Consider the following 22986-nt stretch of genomic DNA (forward strand, 5'->3'; position numbering starts at 1 on the left):
TCATTCAAGCAACTCGCAACTGCCCCCCTTAACCATACTAGGTAATTGCAAGAATAAGAAAATTATTACTGATACTCATGCATACAGACAGAGGGAGAAAGCATGGCATAGTGTGTCGATTATCCACGGCGATGTGACTACAATCATTGTCCAATTGTTTAATAAAACGGCTGAATAGCGTATGATGAAGATGGGAGGTCTAACGTTGCGCCTCAATCAGGCTTAATTGGAGATGGTGTGTAGACAGGCTATTTTTACACAGTATACGTCTACTAGTCAAAGCTTCCTCTGAAATAAAACCATTCTGTTCAGTTGTTGTATTACTGTAAGAACTCAGTAGTGTTCAAAGAGATGCTGCATAGCCTATTCTTGCTCTTGGACAGAAGAATTTTCCCCTTTACACTCGATGCCCACGCAGCTCGTGCTGTTGATACATTTTCATGCTGACCCCAAATTGTTCAAAGTGCATTACGATAAAGTCTACAATCCCGTATTTTACTGGGGTTGCAGACAATCAACTGCAGGTTTACGCATAGTGGGCAACGCTGACTGGTGAAAAGATCCCCAACTACGCTCAGAATCACCTGCTCCCTACTGATCAGCAGTGGGCACAAGAAATCCTATCTATTTTATGACAATCACCAAACATTGCATCGTCTAGTGTCGAATTATGATGTTTCGTGATGGACAAAACAATCAAGGTAAAGCATGTATTTTCTTACCGTCACTTGAGACCGAGTTGATGAGGATCACACCACGCGCAGACACCAAAAAGAACTTGGTTCACTAGAGGGATCTTTGGAGCTACACTTTAGATATTCTTATTCAACTGAACACTTTGACGTCCAATTATAAACTGGTGCGGTTCTTCGTGCGCGTCCAAAAACTATAGCCTAGGTAATTTTCATAATCTTATTAAATTATCCTACATTAATTTTTTTGTTGGAGCGCTGCGCACTGTAGACTGCAGTCCATGAATCACAATGAAATTGTAGCTAAAACTATTTATAGTAGGCTATTAGCTGTCTGTCTATTTGAAATTAGCACAAATAAAATATAATGCCGGGGATAAAGTCTTCATAAATCTGGCGCAAATAAACAAATTACAAGATGGTAAATTGTCATGGGGAATTGTTTCAAGCCGCGCGGTCCCTTTAACACCACTCCAATCTCAACAGAACTGTCAGAGCGATACGTAGATTTAACCCCGCCCCGATCCCGGAGCCTTCGATGAACAATGTCCTATTAGTATCTTGATTGGACGAATTTACTTTCAATCAAAAGTAAAAACATGAAATCTCTAACATGATTGATTTAAAGAGTGTCAATCTTGACCCATGATTGCGAAGGGGCGTAGTCAGTCAGCTGTTCATATACACAAAGCAGACAAAGAAATAGTAGACCTAATCATTCATTCCCAACGAAAGTATTAAATAGACTAAGCACACCTTAAGGGAATTATCTGGTCATTAGTGTGCACGGGGGAGCCACAATGTGTGCCTATATGATGACTCTGTAGCCCACATGTGATTCTAACGTTGACTCAATTTTAAAACACATGTCATTATGCGAATGTGCTGCCCATGACCTAGACATGCCATTCACTACGATTTGCTGTTCAATGTTCGGCAGTTCCGCGCCCTGCCCTGCCACCTCCCAGGTGAGAACAAGATGAATGGACCTGGAGAACTAACCACACATTGGCCAGCCAGTTATGTGGGGCAAGGGGATGTGGTGACTGGGTGGTAAAGTTAGGTCATTCAGCAAGTCAGAGCCAGAGCTCAGGTGAACGAGTGCACACACTGCACAGACAAATCGTGTGGAGCCTAAACGGAATTCATTGTCTCCTTGGGTCCGGAACAGTGTACGGGTAGTTACGCTAGTTACCTAGCTATCTCAGGCTAATCTAGTCAGTGGTAGTTACGCTAGTTACCTAGCTATCTCAGGCTAATCTAGTCAGTGGTTCTTATTCGGATACTCATGTTTAGTTGGAAGTTGAAGCAGTGTGCTGCTATGACAGAAGTATCTAGCTAACGTTAGCTATTCTAGATGGTCAGCTAACTAGCAATGATACCCCTTCCGCTAGCTAGCAACTGTGATAGGCCAGTTTGTGTTTACTAAAGTAATGATGCCGTGATGTCGTCATCGTGACCAGTGTCTTGTTTTTTTGTGTGTGATTACTATCTACTGGGCTAACGTTAGTCTACGTTAGATAGGTTAGGTAACGTTAACGTTAGGTAACGTAAACCAACGTCGTTACTAATAATTGCAATGTAACATAGCTAACTTAAGTTAGTGAAATGATCAAATGTCACCGTTTAGTTAGCATTAACATCAGGCTACTGACTAACAACATTAGCACTAGCTAGCTTGCTAACAAACTAGACCAACGAGGCTCTATGTAGCTAACAAAGTTAGCGATCCAGTGAGCTAGCTAGCTAGACCAACAACACAGACAGGCATACTAAAGTTAGGCTAACTTGGTGTGTTGGCATAGTTTCTACTATACGAGCCTAGAGTTCTGCTGGTATGTCACGTTGCTTCAGTGTGGTAACCATTCCAGTCCGGGCTGCTCCCCACGTTTTCCACCATTGAACCATTCAAAGCTGAAGCTATCGTCACATCATCTTTGTTCTCATACTAATCATATGGTTCTTTCCCCCTTCATAGCTCTTGTCAACATGTGCAGACTTTGAAAGTAAGTGAACAGCGTGAGAGCGTGTCTCCCACTCCCCAACACCCTCATGTGCATCATCTTCTTCAAGTTCGACCCTCGGCCTGCATCCAAAAATGCATACAGGTAAGCCTTGCACCCATTTAACCTTGTTCTCCACTCAAATATACACACTTCTTTATGTTACCGATTTTCACATGAAGATGGTGGAAGACATACACCAATGTCTTTCCTGCGTTTTAGCTATTACCACATTGCACCTGTCAAATGCCCCATTTTCCTTGAGTGCAGGGTAGGATCTATTGAACCATTGGTACTTTACAAAGCGTGCATGTAAGATATTGTAGAAGAGAACACCTCTCTTCCCACAGCTAACCTTCCCCACACTCTACTGATCCTTCTCAGTGAAGTTCCTTGTGAGGCGCAGAGGCCAGTGGACTAGGAGCAGTCAATGTGGCTTTCCATGGAAACTAAATCCCCTCTTATTATAATCCCCTGGTCTGAGGGAGCTCTTCACCTGCCCTGGCTCTAGATCTGCTTTTCCTAGCCAAAGCCCAATGAGATCACAGTGGATGTGTTAGATGAACACTTATTACTCAGACTGCACCCCAAGGACAGAATTTACTGGTGGTGGTAGTGAGGGCACAGCCTTGTGTGTCAGTGACTAAACTCAAGGGATGCTTGCTAAATTATTGTCTTGTGTAACTGGTTGTCTATTTGCTGCATCCAATTTGCCTACCAACAATGCTCTGTTTAGGCACTGTCCATGTATTGTGTCAGTTCTTGAAGTAGGCTATTTTGCAATGACTTGAAGGATTATTACCTCCGATTTCATATTTTGCAATTGCTTAAGTTCCAAACATGGCAACTTGGAAATTAGCATATGTTCTCATTCTCCTTTATCACAACATCCTCTACATCGATCTGTCCCTTGTTGGGACCTCATTATTCTCTTGTGAATGATTCCATCAGGCTAGAGATAACAGATGTGCTTCTGTGCAGCATCATTAGTATGCTTTGTTTTCTGGGACAATACATTGACTCTTGGGGTACGTGTGTCATTGGAACCAGCATTGCATCATTAGTCATGAATTCAGACGTTGACCCCCATTAGGTCAAACTGGTGTGTTTGTTCTTAGCAGAATCCACATGACTAGATTAATGTCGGTGGCCACTGCCTTTAAGCTGTTGTGGCTTTTGTCCCTTAATGACCTGCTATAATGTATTAAATTGTATATTGTCATACATGATTATATATCATAGGCTATGGCCTATTTTCTTGTTTCTGCTGAGGTTGCAAGTTTAGTTGAACCTTGATCCAGGTAGTTGGATGCTTAAGCAAGCCTCTATTGATCTAAGGTCATGGTGACTGGTCAAGACAGTAGAGGAGTGAAGATACCAGCACTCACAATCGTTGATTTACTCTTATTAAATAGGGCAAGAACCTTTCGGCCTGTGGCCTTCTTCAGCAGCAAAATTAAGGTCATTTTGCTGCTGAAGAAGGTCACAGGCCAAAAGGTTCTTGCCCTATTTAATAAAAGAGAAAATCAACGATTGTGAGTGCCGGTATCTTCACTCCTCTATAGTCTACTACCATACCGAGCACCCATTACTCTCTTTTTTCTCACCAAGAGAAGTCTCTAGAGTAGTTTCTAGTTTGACTGGTCAAGACAGGCCAGGATAGGGGCCAGCTTTCATCACCGCAAACATCAGATCACTCTTTGATTGTCCAATCATCTTGTTTCAATACGTCATCATCTAAATGCTTTGTACTTGTGTTATCCATCATTACATCAGTGGACTGCAGTTAACCCGGGATGATGTGTTGTTAAATGGTTCATCAATAAAACACTAAGTCTCGTAACAGCAAATCCATCGTCTGCCTGCTCCATCTTTAAATTCATTAAACTTCTACAAAACCCAGAAGAAAGATACAATTATCGCAGAGATCATTAAGGTTAAGTTGTGTGCATGTGTGCCCTGAATAAATTCCACTGTGAAGTAATTTAATCCCCATCACTTTGACCTTTGATTAGAACAGTTCAGTTCAGGTGGTTATGGTGGAACAGTGAAAAACTAGGGCTGTTAACACTCGTGATTAATCTAGAAACTTTAATGGGTTAAAAAGAATTAACGCAAATTAATCATATTACCAAATTTAACCCCAACTTCCTCCCGTAATTCCAAATGTGAGTGTTTGCCAGCCAGGCTGAATTACTGAAAGGCATGTAAAACGCTCATAAGTTATGTGTTTCACATGCAGTATTTCAGCCATGTACACACTCACGTAAACACTCGCTGAGCAGGTTGTGCTGCGATAACACGATGGTCCGAGGTAAAGTTGGTTTCATATTGGACATTCAACAGACGTTCCCATAGGGCTGGGTTGAAAAAAAATTATTTTACGATTCAAAATCAATCTTCATTTGAATTAACAATAATCGATTATAAATCCCCAGATCGATCTTTTAATATGTTTTTTCCTGTGGATGCTTGAAGCTCTTAAACCCATTAGTCTGGCATGCTAGGGTAGCTATCTAGCTAATGTTAGTGCTTGCTTGCTAGCTACGTAGCTAAAACTCCAGCTTATAAATTTAGCTATCTACTGCCAGTAACTAGTTCATATAAGCTAGCGAGGGGGAGTGCTAATGAATGCACTCTGTTGACGTGCTAAGCGGAAAAAACATGAGTTATGTCATGCGTAAACTGTCTGAGGGGTCCATCATTGGTCCACGTTACAATATTTAACAGGTTAGAGGGTTCTTCCTACTTTCTCTGAGAATCTCTTTCATATAAAGCCAAAGTGGTGTTGTAACTGAAATATCCCTTACCAAATCGATAGCGAATCGGAAATCGAATCGGGACCTTGTGAATCGCAATCAAATCGTTTTGGGAAATCAGTGATGATACCCAGCCCTACGTTCACATTCGGCGTGGGGAATTGGGTTTTGAAAAGCTTCCAGATGGAAGTTTAGATAAAGAGTTGCGTGCACATATCGCAGTGTTGACATGTCTTTCCACTGAATCAATTAAAAACAACAACAGCAATGACAACTAGATTCCTCCACTTAGGGGCTCCAGCCCCTGAATCTGAATGTCAGGCTACTAACCACTTTGTCATGCATTTCTTTATTCTAACACCATGTTGGCTATTTGTTTCATCTCCCCCCCAAAATACAAGTAATCATAGCTGCTGCGGAGCACTGGATCAGGGCCGGGCGTTTTGAGGAGGAAGAGGAAGGAGACAAATGGCAAATACATGAGGGTCTCTGCCCGGAGCCTAATTATTTAAAATTTAAATTAAAAAATCTCTTTAAAATCATGTCTGAAATCCAAACAGTACAATGCCTGAGTAGGCATTAGCATGTTTATTCTGTATCTTCCGGGGCCTGTTCTTGTTGAGCCAAGTGATAAGCTAGCAGTTTGGCTTTCGCTTGATATTCGGGGAGCGGGGACGGGATGAGGACAGAATTCAAAATTGTATTTGAGATGCTGTATAATTCTGAAAAATATCACGCTACATCTATCATGTCAGTGAAATGTCATTTTTTCATAAACATTGGAGATTATGCAGTGAATATGAGGAGAACATGGCTTCAGATGGCTCTAGCAAAAAACAAAAAAAGAACGTCACATCTTATTTACACCATAGAAATCCTCTACACATTATAGTAGACCTACATACTGTGGCATATGGGAATGAGTTGTGGACTGAGCATAGATTCACTGATTGACTATTGATTGGATTGAACACAGGTGGGACTGATTAGCAGACAAGATGAACAGTAACAAATTACTACACATTAGGAACAAGCTGGCCTGATCTAGCTTGAAGCTGTACTAAGCATCTCTTAACTACTAGAGGGTGACGAACCAACACATTTTACAAATACAACAAGTAAAGCTATTCTGGGATACTCCCCTAAGGACAAACTGTGCATAAAGGCCAAAAGTTAAGCTAAATGAAACTGTGGAAATGTGCATGAGGTAGAAGGACGAAGAGGAGACAAATGACAAATACATGAGATTGTCCGCAGACCTCAAAATTAAAAAGAGCGGACTCACACACTGCTGGGCTCCATGGTTAAGGCATTTATTGTACCTGAATCAAAAGTGTGACGTTTTGAGCAAAGCTCTTCATCAGACTCAATAGCAAAAGGCACCATTGTCCGCAGACCTGCCTGGACCATCATTTAAAACTTTAAAATAGATTTAAAATCATGTCACAGCACAATGATTATGCATTCACATTTTTATTCGACACAGTCTCGTCACTCTGTCCTGCCCCCGCAGTGGTGGAACGAACTGCCCACTGACGTCAGGACAGTAGAGTTGCTGCCCATCTTTCGTCGCAGGCTCAAAGCTCATTCAACGCTCACTTGTATTTTAGATTGCTATTCTTGCACTTTGCCTTCAGCACTAGATTAAGCTATTAGTCACTTGTTTTAAAAGGAGATGCACTTCTGGCAAGTAGTAGTACATTGGCTTTTCCTACGTTAAATGCAATTATTGTTAGTGGCTTTAGATAAAAGCGTCTGCTAAATCTCTAATTTAAAATGTAAATGTAATATTCTCCATCACCCTGGGCATGAAGTCACAAAGTTACACCAAGGGCAAGTCTTAACAAGTTTCCACAAAATGTTAAAGGCTCCACGAGGGGTAAAAAACTAAACCAAAGCCTCAGCAACAAAACCAAGATACACTCTCAACAAGTGGAGAACAACAAATAAAGCTTAAAAACTTAGAAGATGATACATAAAACACCAGGGACAATGCACAGCTACACCAAATAATGGGTAGCCCCTTTTACCCCATGTTTACAAGTATTAGAGGGCAGGGCCCTAATATAGTGTTCAACTATTCATCTAATTTTACTCTTCAAATTAGTTTGGGGTTCCTAATAAAACTAAACCAATTCTCAGAAACAAGCCAAATTTGTAATTTAAATGATTTTGTTAGTACTAGGGAAAATAAAATGAATAAGGGCAGGGCAGGCGCATTTGAAACCGAACGGCAGACAGACAACAGCTTTCTCTTGGGACTCCCAGCGCGAGGCTCCAGCGGTGATCTGAGCAAGCCCTCGTGGCCCAGATCGCTATCTGGGGTCCGGGCTCCGTGGAAAGTCCTCTTCAGTAGATTTATTGAGTGAGTATTAACAGTAGCTGCATACAGTACAGTTTACTGTAAAACATTTTGATGCGCTGTGGGCTCAATTTTTGATATTTCAAAAATCTGTGAAGATTGTTTGTGGAGGACAGTCTGAAGATGTAGTGTAGCAATTGGGGTAGTTTGATAGGTTTTGCAGTTTTTGAGAAAAACAGAGTGGTGGACTTCATAATTCCTGCCAGCTCAAAGCATAAGGATAGCACATATGGCTGATTTGTTATGATTTTTTCATGTTTTAAACTCAAGAGGGTTGCTGTAGCTTCACCATCAGATTATTAGCCCACAATTCCAGTTGAGGACTTGGCATAGGACTGAACGTATGTGCAAAGTTTGGTGATTTCCTAGGAAGATGATGGTTCAGAATATTGGCTGAGGCTGCCTGGCCCCGAAATACTAGTATTTTAAACTTGTGATTAATCGTGATCATTCACAGCCTATTATTGTGATTTACTTGATTATTTTTTTAATGGATTGACAGCCCTAGTGAAAACACAAACATGCTTGTTCCCTGTCTAATTGAGCTAGAAGGATGTGTCATGCCAACGCACTCATTATCTGGGATTAATTTGAATAATCAACAGAAGAGAAGAAAGAGTAAAGAACTCGTAAGCTACAGCACCAGACCACAGACCAGTCAATAGTGGATGTTGCTTTTATGCTTGGCTATTGAACAATTGTTTTTGAGTAGTTAACACAAGAAAAATGACCCTCTCTGTAAACGCAATCCTTTGTGACATTCTGAACTATAGGCTGCAATGCCATGAAATTCCGTGCTGCAATCTCTGAAGCTATCGTCTCCTCTGCTGTCTCAGCAAAGTTGGATAGGGCAGCTAAAATCCTAGTATACATACCTGTGTATATTTGGGGGCTGTTAGCAGTGATTCATGGGCAGTAATGTGCAGTCACTATTACTAAGTCCTGCACTTTAGGCTAGCTAAATAAGTGACAGTTGTAACGAACTAGTGAAAGTCTCCACATAATGTCAAATGCTCCATTAGGAACAGCAGTGAGAGTCTCTTGTAGGGGGGGGGGTGCATTAGGCCTGTAGATTTCTCTGAATAATGAGAACTGCTGGAGTAGAGGGATGGTGCAGGCTTAGTTACGCCAAGCTCAGCACACATTACACGACTGGTTGTCTATTCGGGTGTCTTGAAGTCGTGGTGGGTTTCACACTACGTGGTGAACACACTCTCAAGGGTGATTAAAGTAGGCTACCTGGCTGTCCATCTATCTGAAGGCTACTTGCTATCTGTCTAAAAAATGTAGCAATGAAAGTGTAGGTAGCGGTCTGCTCGTACAGTAGCTTGACAAAGACATGTCTGTGCTTTGTTTTTGTTACAAATAACTCAAAAGCTTGTATGTATGGCAATATATTCTGATAGAAATCTTATTGTGCTCCCCCCCTCATATAAATAGCTACATGATAAGACTGGGTTCAAGAAGCTGCTGCAGATGACAGCAGAGGAGTTTGATTTCTCACCAGAATTGGTCCCCGACTGGTCCAGATATTTAACCTGCTAGATGCAGTATCTAGTTGGAGCTTGCGATGCATCCAGGACTCTCGATCGCGTCGTAAGCAGTTCACACTACACGACACTGCTCACGGTGGCCGCTAGTACGATATGCCTCCAAACTGGAGCATTTGTCTGTGATTTTGTAAAGCTAGTCAGCAAGCGGAAATTCTGACTGAAATCATGTAGTGACCTCAGCATTGGTATGCCTTTCAGTTAAGTATTGGACTGTGTAGATGTTGTAGTACCAAAATTACTAGGCCTCTCACTGGTGATCAGAGAGAGAAAGTCTACATTGTAGCCACATTGAATTGGCACAGGATTATGCTGTCCCTTTTAGGCTGTCTTGACAAATGTATGAACATCTTGCTAAGCTACCGTCCTGACATGTGAAAGCGTTTTGAAAAAACCTTCCAAAGCTGTTTTCTCCCTCCAATCGCATGGACCATCATCAAAGGATGTCCTCCTGCTCTACCCCTCCCCCTCTCTCTCTCTTCCACGTCAATATGCACTGAAACATTCACTGGTTCACTTAGAGCCTCTGCTGCTTCATGGAAAACAGGCAGACAGGAAACTGTGATTGGGAATAGAAAAGCCAGTTCCTTCCTCAGTGCTGGAACCACACGTAGACAATCAGTCTTCCAGCCATCCTTCAATTCATTACCATACGGAGTTACAGGGAGTGATAACTGGTCAGCTGAGAGCTGAGTGCCTTGATGGGGAGAGGACTGGTGGTTGGGTGCAGGAGGGAGGGAACACTCTTGCTCACCCTTGTGTTAAGAAATGAATATTACAGGTCTGTCTGAGTTGTGCGTGGGGTTCAATGTCACTATGAACATAGTTGATTGGCTGGCATATAACATGACTTGATCTCTCTCTCTCTCTCTCTCTCTCTCTCTCTCGCTCTCTCTCTCTCTCTCTTCTCAGGCTAATTTTGGCTGCCAACAGAGATGAGCTTTACAAAAGGCCGTCCAAAGCTGCAGACTTTTGGGCGAGCAACAGCGATATTCTGAGCGGTAAGTGTGCTCTTCAGGTCAAGAGGAGCTGAAAGTCATCTCTTCTAGCACACATTCACGAGATTGGACATTGGTTTCCATGTCAACAGACCGACTTCTAGAGGAATTAAGTACATGGAGTGTCCCCGACCATGAATCATTACCAATATACAGAACAAATGTATATCCATGTGTATTCTGAAGAGGGTAGTAGGCTAAGTTGGTTTACAATGAGGGTTATTACTATTACAGCCACTCAGATATGAATCATCCCTCAGATCTTATTCCCATATAAACTACATTTAACCAGTGAAGATGCTGTGTTCTTAGCCTGGTAAACCAGACTAATCGCGGGGGGGAAAAATGTCGTTTTCACAATAGTCTGGACGTCAAGCCTCCTGGAATGATTTGAGTGGAAGAGTACTCCTTGACAGACGAACTCCTTCAGCCAATCAGCATAACATAACATAGATCAAACTTTTTGCCAAATCCAGTCGGAAGAACAGCGAAAACATCTTTTCTGCTGAGAAACTCTGCTAGTGCATACTGTACTTGTTTCTTTAATTATTAAGTTTCTGCAATAACTGCACTTATGGCTGTTTATTCTTCTAACGTTAATGTTACTGCTTGTTGCTTCATTCTACTAGCAGACTCGTCATATTTCTCGTCATCCATAGGAACCAATCAGGGACTGGGGATGGACCAGCAATTAAAATGCAGTCTCCTGATTGGTGCCCCATTTTCTGGGAAAACTCGAATCACTCTGGGCAGCTGGAAGTCCAGACTAATCGTGAAAATATATTTTTTCCCCACGATGAGTCTGGTTTACCAGGCTACTTTGTTTTAGGCCTATTTATTAGACGGCGAGAACAGAGTAGAACAGAAGTCTACACACACTGGTGTTGGTGTGTGTAACAGATTAGAACTAAGGGTCAGGCCAGGGTCATCAATCTGTTGACTCCGTGAACTTGTAGGCCTTTTCAATGTAGTTCAGCAAAGCTTTATTCACTGAATTCTTAGCATCGATTGGTCACATGGCCACACGCGCACACACACACACACGGCATCCCTGCATGGACCCTGCATTAAACTACCTACTGATATTCCCCAGTCTGACAACACGCCCCCCGCCAGGAAATCAATCATCCCTGATCTCCTGCTGGCAGAGGAAACACAGATGCCCTTAGTTGTTCCTCTTCCTCCTGTAATTAGAGGCTTAGACTCCAGCAGCGGCCATTTTGATGAGGGATGGCAGAAATAAATTAGACAGAGTGACACATGCACATCCATAAACCAAAAAAGGGCAGGTGCCGAGCCGAAACGAGAGATATCAAAATGAAAAAGAGCCGTCTCGCACACTGCTGGGCTCCATGGTTAAGACATTTATTGTACCTGAATCAAAAACGTGTGACGTTTCGAGCGAAGCTCTTCATCAGACTCAATAGCAAAAGGCACCATCCTAGATATACCTGCGACACAGTCACATGACAAACAGGTGTAATCAGGTGGAATGAGGCACACCTGAGCCTATTGAGATGACAGCGTAACTCGTAACCTCGGATAATGTCTGTAGGACATGACCTGAACAGGAAATAGTGACTGAGCACAGTACTGTGTATACAGAAGAAAATCCCATACCTGTCAATTCACACCATTAATGGCATGTGGTACAATAGATTAACACACATCATATAGAGATACAATAATACAAGGATACAGTACACAACTGTACGATAATAGAGGGGAGACCCACAATAGGGTGTCACACAAACAACATCAGGCAGATGAGCCATCATACAGTATGTATACATAGCCGCCATATAACATGCTCTCACTTCATTTCACCTCACTCGTCCTCCCGGCTTCAACACGGAAAAAAAACACTAACGTTACATACAAGTCTGTCTGTCGCACGCGTGCTGCAGGGCAAATAAATTAATCGCAGACATTTTTTTTCATAGCACGTGCAACATATATGTCGCAATGTACAGCCCTGGATCAATGTACATTTCAGTTTTTACAGCAGGATATAAGCATAATCTATTCACTTGAAGCACCATCTGACAAGTGCTTACTTGCAACTATTATCGAATTGCATTCCTTCGACTCACGAGTGAATTAAGTGAGTGAATTAAGCGAATGTTATGAAAGCTGCTGCTAGTTGTTGTGAGCTCATGAGCTAACTGGCTATCCCGCTCTTATTGTGCTGGATTAGCATTGGAAGCATTGGAACTGATGTCCAGACGACAAGACCTATCTTAATTTATCAGACATTATTTCATGTCATTTCAATTGACAGCTATTTCAGTGGCGTGACTAGCTTCCGTCCTACCAGTCCTGAACAGAAACAAGCCAGCCACGCACATAAGCCAGGCCGGACCTGGCCTGGTTTAAGAAAGAAAGACATTAAAAAAAAAAACAATACAGCAAAGATACATAAATGATGACAAGTGACTGGGAATTTACTGTGATGAAACTATTGATATTCCGCCACACATTTGGCCCTAACCGGATTATTCCGCTTGTGAGCTGAGAAGAATCACCTCTGAATGAAAACAAAACTCTTTATTTCAACAGCATTTTCAGAACCACGCTTGCTTGCCATTTATCATAGCATACAGTAATGAAAGTGTGTCACAGGGAGCTGTCCAACCTGCCTGATTGGAAATGTATGAAGTACTGAATCATAGCTGGCTTGTTGGGGTCGAGTCACTCAAATCTGGCCTCTGGGTCTTGGAGAGGAGTCTGTGAATGTCATCAGGGATGGCCGATATTGATTCACAGTGGAAGTACCATGAGATTTCCCTGTGGTTAACACACATCTCCGTCCAGACATTGGAGATGGTGAAATGGATGGAAGATGGAGAGGTATTCTCGTAACATCAATTGAGGAGGGACATCATATCTTGTATTCTCCTCCCTTGTCAGGGCTGGACCTGGAGGAGGGGAAGGAAGGTGGATCATGGCTGGGGATCAGCAAGAGAGGCAAGTTGGCGGCACTGACCAACTACCTGGAGGGCAACCCCAATCCTGACGCCCAGGGGCGAGGTGAGAGTCGGCCCCTTACCCTCTGGAACAGCTCAGATGCACACTCTCCTGTCACGAGTGAGATACAGAACTTCCCTTTTTCAATCACAATACCTAAACTGGGCCTCAAACTGATGGCTCAGGAGGTAGAGCGGGTCGTCCAGTGATCGTAGGGTCGGCGGTTCGAATCCCGGCTCTTCCTGTCCACATGTCAAAGTGGACAAGACACTGAACCCCAAATTGCTCCCAATGAGCAGGCTAGCACCTTGCATGGCAGTTGACGCTATTGATGTGTGAATGGGTGAATGAGAGGCCATTGTAAAGCGCTTTGGATAAATGAGTGAGATAAGTGAGCGAGATAAGTGCGGTCCATTTCCATGGTTACATGGCCACAAACTGGCCTTCAGGCCATCATTCATTAGCACCACAATAATAAAGTGTGCGCACCTCCCCTCATCTGTGTGTCTTTCTCTCTGTCATTCCGCCCAGATGTCCCACCCAGATGCTCTGGCCCCAGAGGGGAAACACCTCTTGGTGTAATGCCAGCTTTCTTGTTTGTTTATTTGGTCTGAGGCCTCATTCCCAGTGTTTTCCTGACACCCGTAGCCATCGTAACATCAGCGCAGATCCTCCCTCCCAGTACAAACTACCCTCTTAACTCGCATCGCTAACTAGGTGAAAATGCATCACTTGTAGTCCAAGAACAGTATAGTCTTCAACGTCCACATACTTGCTTTCCATTTGAAATATTGTTTCATAGTGAGCAACTTAATGTTACAATATCATTCTCTAAACATTGAACTTTGACATTGACGTCGTAGGAAATATTCCTGTCACTTCCAGGGTTCCTGGTGTCTAACTTCCTGACAGACCACCAGGACAGTTACTCCTACCTGAAGAAGGTCTCCTTAGAGAGCCACCAGTACAACGGCTTCAACCTCCTCACTGCAGAGTTCAAGTAAGTTAAGGTGGGGTGAGACTGACCAGGTGGGGATGAGACTGACCAGGTGGGGTGAGACTGACCAGGTGGGGTGAGACTGACCAGGTGGGGTGAGACTGACCAGGTGGGGTGAGACTGACCAGGCGGGGTGAGACTGACCAGGTGTTTGGGAGCTGTGGAAAGACTGGATCAGATCAGTTGATGGTGTTGAGTCAAAACCTCTTATCGTCTTCTCTCTACTGGTCAGCTGAGAGCTGAGTGCCTTGATGGGGAGAGGACTGGTGGTTGGGTGCAGGAGGGAGGGAACACTCTTGCTCACCCTTGTGTTGAGAAATAAATATTACAGGTCTGTCTGAGTTGTGCGTGGGGTTCAATGTCACTATGAACATAGTTGATTGGCTGGCATATAACATGACTTGATCTCTCTCGCTCTCTCTCTCTCTATCTATCTATCTATCTATCTATCTATCTTTCTATCTATCTATCTATCTATCTTTCCATCTATCTTTCCATCTATCTATCTATCTCTCTGTCTCTGTCTCTGTCTCTCCCTCTCTCTCTCTCTCTCTCTCACTCTCTCACTCTCTCTCTCTCTCTCTCACTCTCTCATTAGTGCCACACTTAAACATAACCGATTTCAAAACCGACCTGTGAATGGGGAGAAACACCCGTAGCAGTATGGATGGAACCATGTGTTCCCTCTGTCTCTGTGGACCCCATGCATAAAAGCCAAGGACCGCAGCCACCTGCTCCGTCTTGCGCTCCGTCTCCTCACAAAGGAAACATTGAGCTGGGGACGCCATCATTAGGGTTCAGAGAGAACAGCTGTTAATATTTTTTTCTGACTGCTCTGTGAGCAGTAGTCAAAGCTCAGGGATTCTTTCTTTTTTTGCCAAAGAAGCCTAGGCAGTGTTTAATATGGGTAAAGTTTTTTTTGCCCATACCCAGAATATATTTATATAGCACCTTTTATGAGACCCAAGGAGACTTTACATAGTCACAGAAAGAGACAAGACAGACAGACAAGACAGACAGACAGACAGACAACAAGAACAGACCAGAACAACACAGACAGACAGACAGACAACAAGAACAGACCAGAACAACACAGACTAACTAGCTAACTAACTGACTGACTAGTTAACTAACTAGCAAACAGACTAACTAACTGGCTAACTAATTACCTAACCGTACCCCTACCCCTCCTTCTACACACCCTGTAGTGTTATTGTTTTTAGCTTCCCCCCCCCCCCAGCAGGTAGATCTTCAGGCCACGATCTGTAGCAGAAAAGCCATTGAGAAATGTAAATGACCTCGTTAAGAGCACAAATGAAGCCTGTTCACAACTGCGGCCCCCGCAGCACGTTACCTGGGGCAACAAACAGGCTGCTGCCACATGCTCGTGACAAAGAGAAGCAATAGCTGTGGCCTTCCACCATCATCTGCTACTGAGAGCACTTCATTCTCCCGCCTGCCCGAGCCCCGGAGGGAGCCCCGTGCGCATCCCTAGAACATGAGATATGGACTCTGTCCTAGAGGAGCCGTGTACCGTCGCTGTAATAACAGAGGGAGAGGACAGCTGAGGCTCCCAATGCTCTGTTTACCCTTTTTAATAAACTCCCATTACAGGGCTATTAGTTTCTCCCTCTGTACACAGCAGAGCAAGAGGCTCGCTCGCATCAGACCGCCCAGAGGAAACGCCACACGTCCGTCGCTTTTTTTTTTTGCTCCCAAATCAATAGTCTCGTCTCGCCGATAGAGACGAGCTGTATATTACAATTAGAGTAATTTTCTCATCCATCCATAAGCAGTGACATGATTTATGATGGGGTGGTGACAAAGGGATTACCTGTATTCCTCATGTTGCCAAATATGTTGTCATCTTGGGGGACACAGTCGTAGGAAAGGAATAACCCTCTTATACATCACCATGCTAAACAGACATTAAAATGTGTCTGTTACATTTTTCACTTCATGCCCTGCCTTAATTAATTTGCTTGTTAGAGCAGTGTTGACTTGATCGGTAATCTATAGCCTGGTAGATTTGAGATTGCATGAACGCAGATCAGTCAACGACTGATCATTTATACATAATGCTCACTGTGCCTCACCCTGCTGGAGCTAAAGATTTCTACTTCATCTCAAATTACCTCCATAAAATATTATTAGCTCAGCTCTGTGTGAGACCTTGTAGTGCTTTCCTACTTTAATCACATTTGGGTCTGTTTATTCATGGAGGTCAGTGGTAGGAAATTATACTTTCACTCAAGAGCAAGAGCTGCTGTCGTCTCAAATGAAACCCCGACTGAACCTTACTCTAACCTTACTATACCCTAACCTGAACCTTACTTTAACCTTACTATACCCTAACCTGAACCTTACTTTAACCTTACTTTAAATGGGGCTCTGTGTGCTCCCTGTTGAGCATGCATATGTTCTAAGTGCACATTTTGGATCATTTTATTCAAGCGAATTGTGTGCATGGCCTGAAACCATGATGTGGCTTTTGGCAAGAACATGTTTTCCATGAAAGGAAAAGGCTTTAGCTGAGCATTCTTTAGGCGGGTGCACGGACCATTTCACTGTGATGAGAAACAGTCATGAAAATCTATGTGATATTCTGCTGAATGTAGGTTTAGCAGTTGCCCCCAAGGACAGATAACTGCACTCAGAACATATAGAATGGCACTTCAGTCAGTTTGAGTAAATCCAGATGTTGCACAAAAATATAGCCTAATTGTTAGTTTTGGTGTTGAAATGATAACTGAGGGGTCATATTTGTAACTCAGCAGGATTCTAAAATTTGCTCTGTATCGCTTTGCCTTTCACCTACCATTCTATTAATAATATGTAATATCTACTTAAGATACAGATATTGTGATTCAATGTTTTATATGGTCTTACTATTGGGACTCAAGCTGAATTCTTTATCAGTCCATCATTGAGGCCAACAGCTGTGCTGGTCTTGTAGCTGATAGTGAAGTGCATGAAGAACATAAGGGATTGTTATGTTTGCCAAAGAGCCTTCCCCCTCCTCCACTCGTGCTGCTGAAAGCTCATCTAGCATCAAATAACTACACAGCGGCTGGTGGCAAGAGTAGATATACAGTAGGAGAGATACAAAATGATGGCTGTTCATCGTCTTGCATAGTGACGGTGGTTCTAACAGAAATCTTCAAAGTGCGATTTCCCCCCCCCCAAAAAAAACATTTTTCTTCTGTTGCCTCTGCCCAGTAATGCCGCCTGTGATTGCCTCATCTCCAAACATATCTCCCTGCAGCACGGATGATGAGTGTTGATATTCTCGTCTTATCTCAATCGTCCACTTTCTGACACCCAAGTCAGTTTGTTGCACACCACAGACCTCCGGAATAGACATGGTGCTTTCGGGTGAGATGATCAAGGTTATGGCTTAAATCTGTCTAGACAATATTTCCCTCCTCATATGTCATATCTGGCTAGAGCAGATAGCGTACGGGGCGTGTTCATCTACACAAACCAGCCCATCTCTCTCTAGCTCACCGAACCATCTGGGACCCCTCCTTTGGGTGTTTGATGTTTTAGACAGAACTGTAAACCTAAATATAAAAGGTTTACAGCAATTGTCCACTAATGGGTCAATACAACGAATTTGCTTCAAAAATGTGTTAACCAAAATTTGGACTGGCTACTTTTTTGCCATCTGGCCACTTTGCCTCATCAACATTCCCATCATCCCACCCCCTGAAAATACATGTGGGGGAATATTTGTCTGCTTATTAATTACATTGTGGACATTTTACTGTTGGAGTGAAGTACTGCTGCAAATGTACCCGTGGTAAAAGGATATGGTTGTCTAGTTACATTCTATGTTAGGTACTAGTGTGGTCCTAGTCCGAGAAGGAACCATGTTGACATTAACCACCCCACATCAAACCGGAGGACCTTCATTCACCATTTCACCACTGCCTCTCACTTGAACGCTGACCTGCCTTTTAAATTTCACTGCCTCAGGACAATTTACATGAGATATACCTCCACACAAACACGGACAGATATTTTGTACAGGAGCAGTTCTTTCCTTAATTCAGTTGCTATTATGCAATGGCACAAACACATTTACAAGCTTGGACAGGCAAACTGACTCCTAATTTATGGCATGAATAAACATTTAGGGGAGAATAGAACTTGTCCTCATATCAGACAAATTTGATCCCAACAGTTGCTCTGTCCTTGTTTGCTGAGGTTATTATTAAACCAGTTTTATTGGGGGGGGGGGTTAATGTAGCCTACTGTAGCTCTTAGATTACTGTATTATTCATGCCCCTAGTGATCTCGGGCCCATTTAATTTGAAATATAACAAAATCCACACTTGCATTTCAGCATTTTAAACATTTTTACCCTAGCAACCAGCTCAGTGGCCTTGTGGGTAGAGTGTCCGCCCTGAGACTGGGAGGTCGTGAGTTCGATCCCTGGCCGAGTCATACCAAAGACTATTTAAAAAATGGTACCCGATGCCTCCCTGCTTGGCACTCAGCATCGAGGGTTGGATTGGGGGTGAGTCCCTGCGACATACTAGCTTCATGTCCAGGGGGTGTACTTGTACATCAAGCTGCCTCACGCTAAGGAAACAGGAGATAGGCTCCTGCCCTATGGGCCAATAGGCTCGAGAACCAGTTCTCAAGGCTACTTACTTACTTTACTACCCTAGCATCTTTGTGTGTCCATAGGTTGATATATCTTTGTTGGTATATATTTGTTACCTAGGGCCTAGGTTAGCTATTGATGCAGCGCTGCACCAGTCTTCTGATTGACTGCTGTCAGTCTCAGTAGCTGTCTGAGATTGACACTTGGGATTTATTATCTTTCAAAGCTGTTCTTCTCTATTCAGTATTTATGGCTGTACTGAAGCAGCAGAGATGCCCTTGTTGTCAGAGAGATGCATCAAGTCTTATGAGGAAACTAAGCACAGTATAGCCTAAAAGGCTAGTACTGCAGTAGGATATATGCTGCAGCATTTTGAATCAGTATTATTTCCCCTGAAATCCCCAAAGGATAAGAATCTATGGCTATTAACCAGTTGAGATTTTTGGCATTCAGTTACCTTAACAAATGAAATACCCTTGTTAATCACTGCTTGATGGGGTTTTAGAATTGTAAAGGAAGGTAGGCTATACAAGTGTTGCATGTCTCTATTTAAGCATGACACCACAATGGACCAGGAATGACCCTTATAATTAGACACACAACTTTTAATCGGCCATGAAGAGTCCATGTCTAATTTTGCTCTCATTATTTCCGACGCAGGGCCAAAGAAGACACTGTGTGTTACTATGGAAACAGAGGCAGCGCTGAGCCCATCCGTCTTAAACCAGGTCTGTATTTCTGAAAACGGTCCACTTTAACTGAATGGTGAATTTTGATGCATATTTTTGCCTCTCATTTTACCAAAATTTGAAATGTTAATAAACACATTCAGGATTCCTGTCAAGTTGTGTATACAGTGTGATTGTACTCGTGTGTGTGACTATGGGTGTGTATTCTGGAGGTCACTAGCAGATCTGTGTGTGTGTGTGTGTGTGTGTGTGTGTGTGTGTGTGTGTGCATGCGTGCGTGTGTGTATGCGTGTGCATGCGTGTGCGCGCGCCTGTTCCAGCAGGAATCTATGGCTTGAGTAACTCCCTGCTGGAGACTCCGTGGAGGAAGCTGCATCATGGAAAGCGCCTCTTCACCAGCGTGGTCAACCAGACCCTGACCTGTGACAGCCTGGTGCAGGAGCTGACCAACGTCCTCAACAACGAGGAGCTGTGAGTGTCACCTGTTAACATGCACCCACGGCAACCTGCACACTCATTACCACCTCCGGAGGAAGCGGCTAGCGATGGATGCTATTGTATTGGGAAGGGGCGTATACATTCAATTTGATAATGAACTGTGCCTGTCACACAAGTTCCAAAGATGAGTTTTTCTGATTGACATTGGTGGGGGGTTGTCTTCCACAGGAACACTCCTGACCGAATCCTGGAGAGCCAGGGGGAGGGGTACAGCATGTCCATGCTCCGGGCGCTGTCCGCCGTGTGCGTCCGCATTCCTGAATACGGCACAAGGTCAGAGTGCTCCCCAACAGCCAATTAGCTTTGCCCATTTGTAATGCTGGTCCCACCCTCAGAGGTGACTGGCATGGCTGCGAAATTATACAGCACCGGCAAATATGATGTGGTGCGCAATCAGCCTGACTGGGCCTCTGTTTGACTTGGGAGGATCGACGGGTGATTGGGCAGCTCTCCTCAGCATGGCTAGCACCCCGCCACCTCGACCTACATCTAATTTATTCTTGGTTTGTCACTTTCTGTTTCAGGACCAATACCATTATCCTAATCGACGCAGCAGGGAACGTGACCTTCACAGAGCGCACCATGCTCAACTGTGATGTCAGCCAGTGGAGCACAAACTCTTTCCAGTTCAAACTTCAGGACTGAAAACAGCTGGGGTTCTTGGGGAAAATCACTCTGTGCCTTTCTGCATCCCCTCCCCCCCCAATCATCCATACTCCCTCAACAATGAAGATGAAGATTTATTTGCCTTTTTCCATGTAAACTGGTAGAGGTGTTAGAGACTGTGAAATTATGGTATTTTTTCTTGGAAAGGGATACAATTATACTTTTCAAGTAAAATATTTTTGAGATACGCATGCTTGACATTATGGCAAGTGTGAAGTGATCAAAATTTAAATCATGGGTTGTTTTAGCTTGAATGATAGTCCAGATGTAAGCTATTATTTAACAAGTTATTAGAATATATACAGTATAATAATTATTTGATTATTAAAATTTGTATTGCCAAAGAACATAATTTAACAGAAAATAAGATGAGTATTGATCCCCAAGGGGACGTTCCTATGTTGTAGCAATACAAACATCAAAAAGGCACACTAATGGCAGCATCAAAAGGCACAATCAGATACTATTTACAGTAAGCACAGCTACAGTCTAAAGTTTTGGCTGTACCGTCAATTCAAGTCAGACTGTCAAAATCAGTAAAATCAATGATCTACATCGCACATACCTCAGCGATCTCAGGCAGCGATGGTTTGTTGAGAACGAGAAGATCAAGCGTAATTCATATGTCAATTCATACCTGGCACATAGTTCCTTATTCTTGTTGAGATTTGGTAATGTCACCATGCCCCTGGACTGCATCACCTCCTGTGGGTGGCTGCCCTGAAAAAGAAAGAATGGGTTATAGAGTACAAAACCCAATGAAAGGCCAGTATCAATCAACTTGTACAGTAGCATATGCAGTAAAATTTGGGGGATTAGTCGCACCTGTGACACATCCCAACAACCAGCTGTATCGCCATCTGAATCCCATACAAAATCTCTTGCCTGTTCCCTTAGATATATTTGCCTTTAATTTCCCATAAGAAAGACGATTTTTGTCTTGCTTTGAGTGAATTGTAAGAATGCCACAAATTTTTTTGCAGTGTGTTATGTGGTTCTTCCCACTTGCTCATGAACCACCCAAATCACTTTTGATTGGAATTTAAAAAATAAAAAATATATTATTAAAAAATAATGTTTATGAGTGCACACATAAAGATGGACATGTCACATATAGAAACTGCACCGCTTAAAAAGTAACACATTGGGATAGTATTTCAATGAGGAGTCTACATCCTGGGTTTTGTTACTTTCCTCAGGTATCCATAAACCCCTGTTTACCATGTCATAATTGTCTTGACATAAGTTGTGAATAAAATTACATTTTCAACTGTAGTTTGTCATCTAGGAATTTAAATGAATGCAGTTGCAGTCTTGCGTTTAGTAAACTAGTGCAAAGTGCTGGTGGGCCCGTTGTGGTTTGCTCTTAATGTTCTATTTGTGTCTATATTCTGGCAATTTATAATCTGTAGTCTAGCAGTTTATTGAATTGACCATCTACTTATTCCATCCAATCATGGATGACTGACTGACCGTAATATAGGCGGTACGATTATTAAAATTCAAGTAGACCCTATACAGTTGTAAAGAGTCAATTGGTATTGTCTATTGAATAGGCAAGAGTCAATTGTTTTTGTCTATTGTATAGGCAAGGTGGGGGGGGGGGACTGGTCCATGGTTGGATAATGGTTCATGGGGGGGGGGGGGGCTGTCGAAGGGACATCTTCAGTGGTGGTCTACTGTTGGCTGTTGAGCTTGCGCACCACGTCAGGAAAGAAGCTGTTGTGGAACATCTCTTTCTCAGTCATGATGTTTAGCCATCTTCCGTCTTTCCAGTGAGATGGCATGAACAGGTGACAGCTGGGTTGGTGAGTGTCTTTTGTGAAGGAGATGGCCTTCCTGCAGCAGTGTCGGTTGTAGAGATCCTCGATGGCTGGGAGCTCCACTGATGATCTTCTGCGTAGAGGACAAATTCCACCGGCGACCCCTGAATGCGTATGTGTTTGTTGTGTGCTGTGTCACTGGACGTGTGTACTTGTGTCACTTACTGTGTGGCCCTCGAGGTCCTTTAATAATAATAATATAACTCAAAATGCACTTGTCATGACATAGTTTATCATATGCCCGCCGTGGACAGTTCTGCGCGTACTGTATCTATTAAATATCAGTTTCATCCTCTGGGGCTTCACGGCTATAGAAAGCAACTCACAACACCAGACAATGAGTAGGACCCATGGAGGTATAGGTAGGACC

General features: G+C 43.1%; 1 protein-coding gene across 5 annotated transcripts; it reads left to right on the forward strand.

Annotated features, from left to right (window-relative positions):
* The first annotated feature begins 1769 nt into the window (after positions 1 to 1769).
* On the forward strand, positions 1770 to 22050 carry tango2 (transport and golgi organization 2 homolog). 5 transcript variants are annotated; one of them, XM_084456729.1, is made up of 9 exons: positions 1770 to 1870; positions 2671 to 2800; positions 10279 to 10367; positions 13275 to 13394; positions 14217 to 14331; positions 19601 to 19668; positions 19950 to 20100; positions 20296 to 20400; positions 20652 to 22050. In XM_084456729.1, exons 2-9 carry the CDS (start codon positions 2745 to 2747, stop codon positions 20770 to 20772), a joined length of 825 nt encoding a protein of 274 aa, XP_084312855.1. In that variant the 5' UTR covers positions 1770 to 1870; positions 2671 to 2744; the 3' UTR covers positions 20773 to 22050. The 5 variants fall into 5 exon arrangements, with proteins under 5 accessions (XP_084312855.1, XP_084312857.1, XP_084312854.1 ...); XM_084456731.1 differs by having other exon boundaries at positions 1800 to 1864; XM_084456728.1 differs by lacking the exon at positions 1770 to 1870 and adding an exon at positions 2176 to 2237.
* Positions 22051 to 22986: the final 936 nt, after the last annotated feature.

Source organism: Borostomias antarcticus, assembly GCF_949987555.1.
Source record: "Borostomias antarcticus genome assembly, chromosome: 23".
Classification (NCBI taxonomy): Eukaryota; Metazoa; Chordata; class Actinopteri; order Stomiiformes; family Stomiidae; genus Borostomias; species Borostomias antarcticus.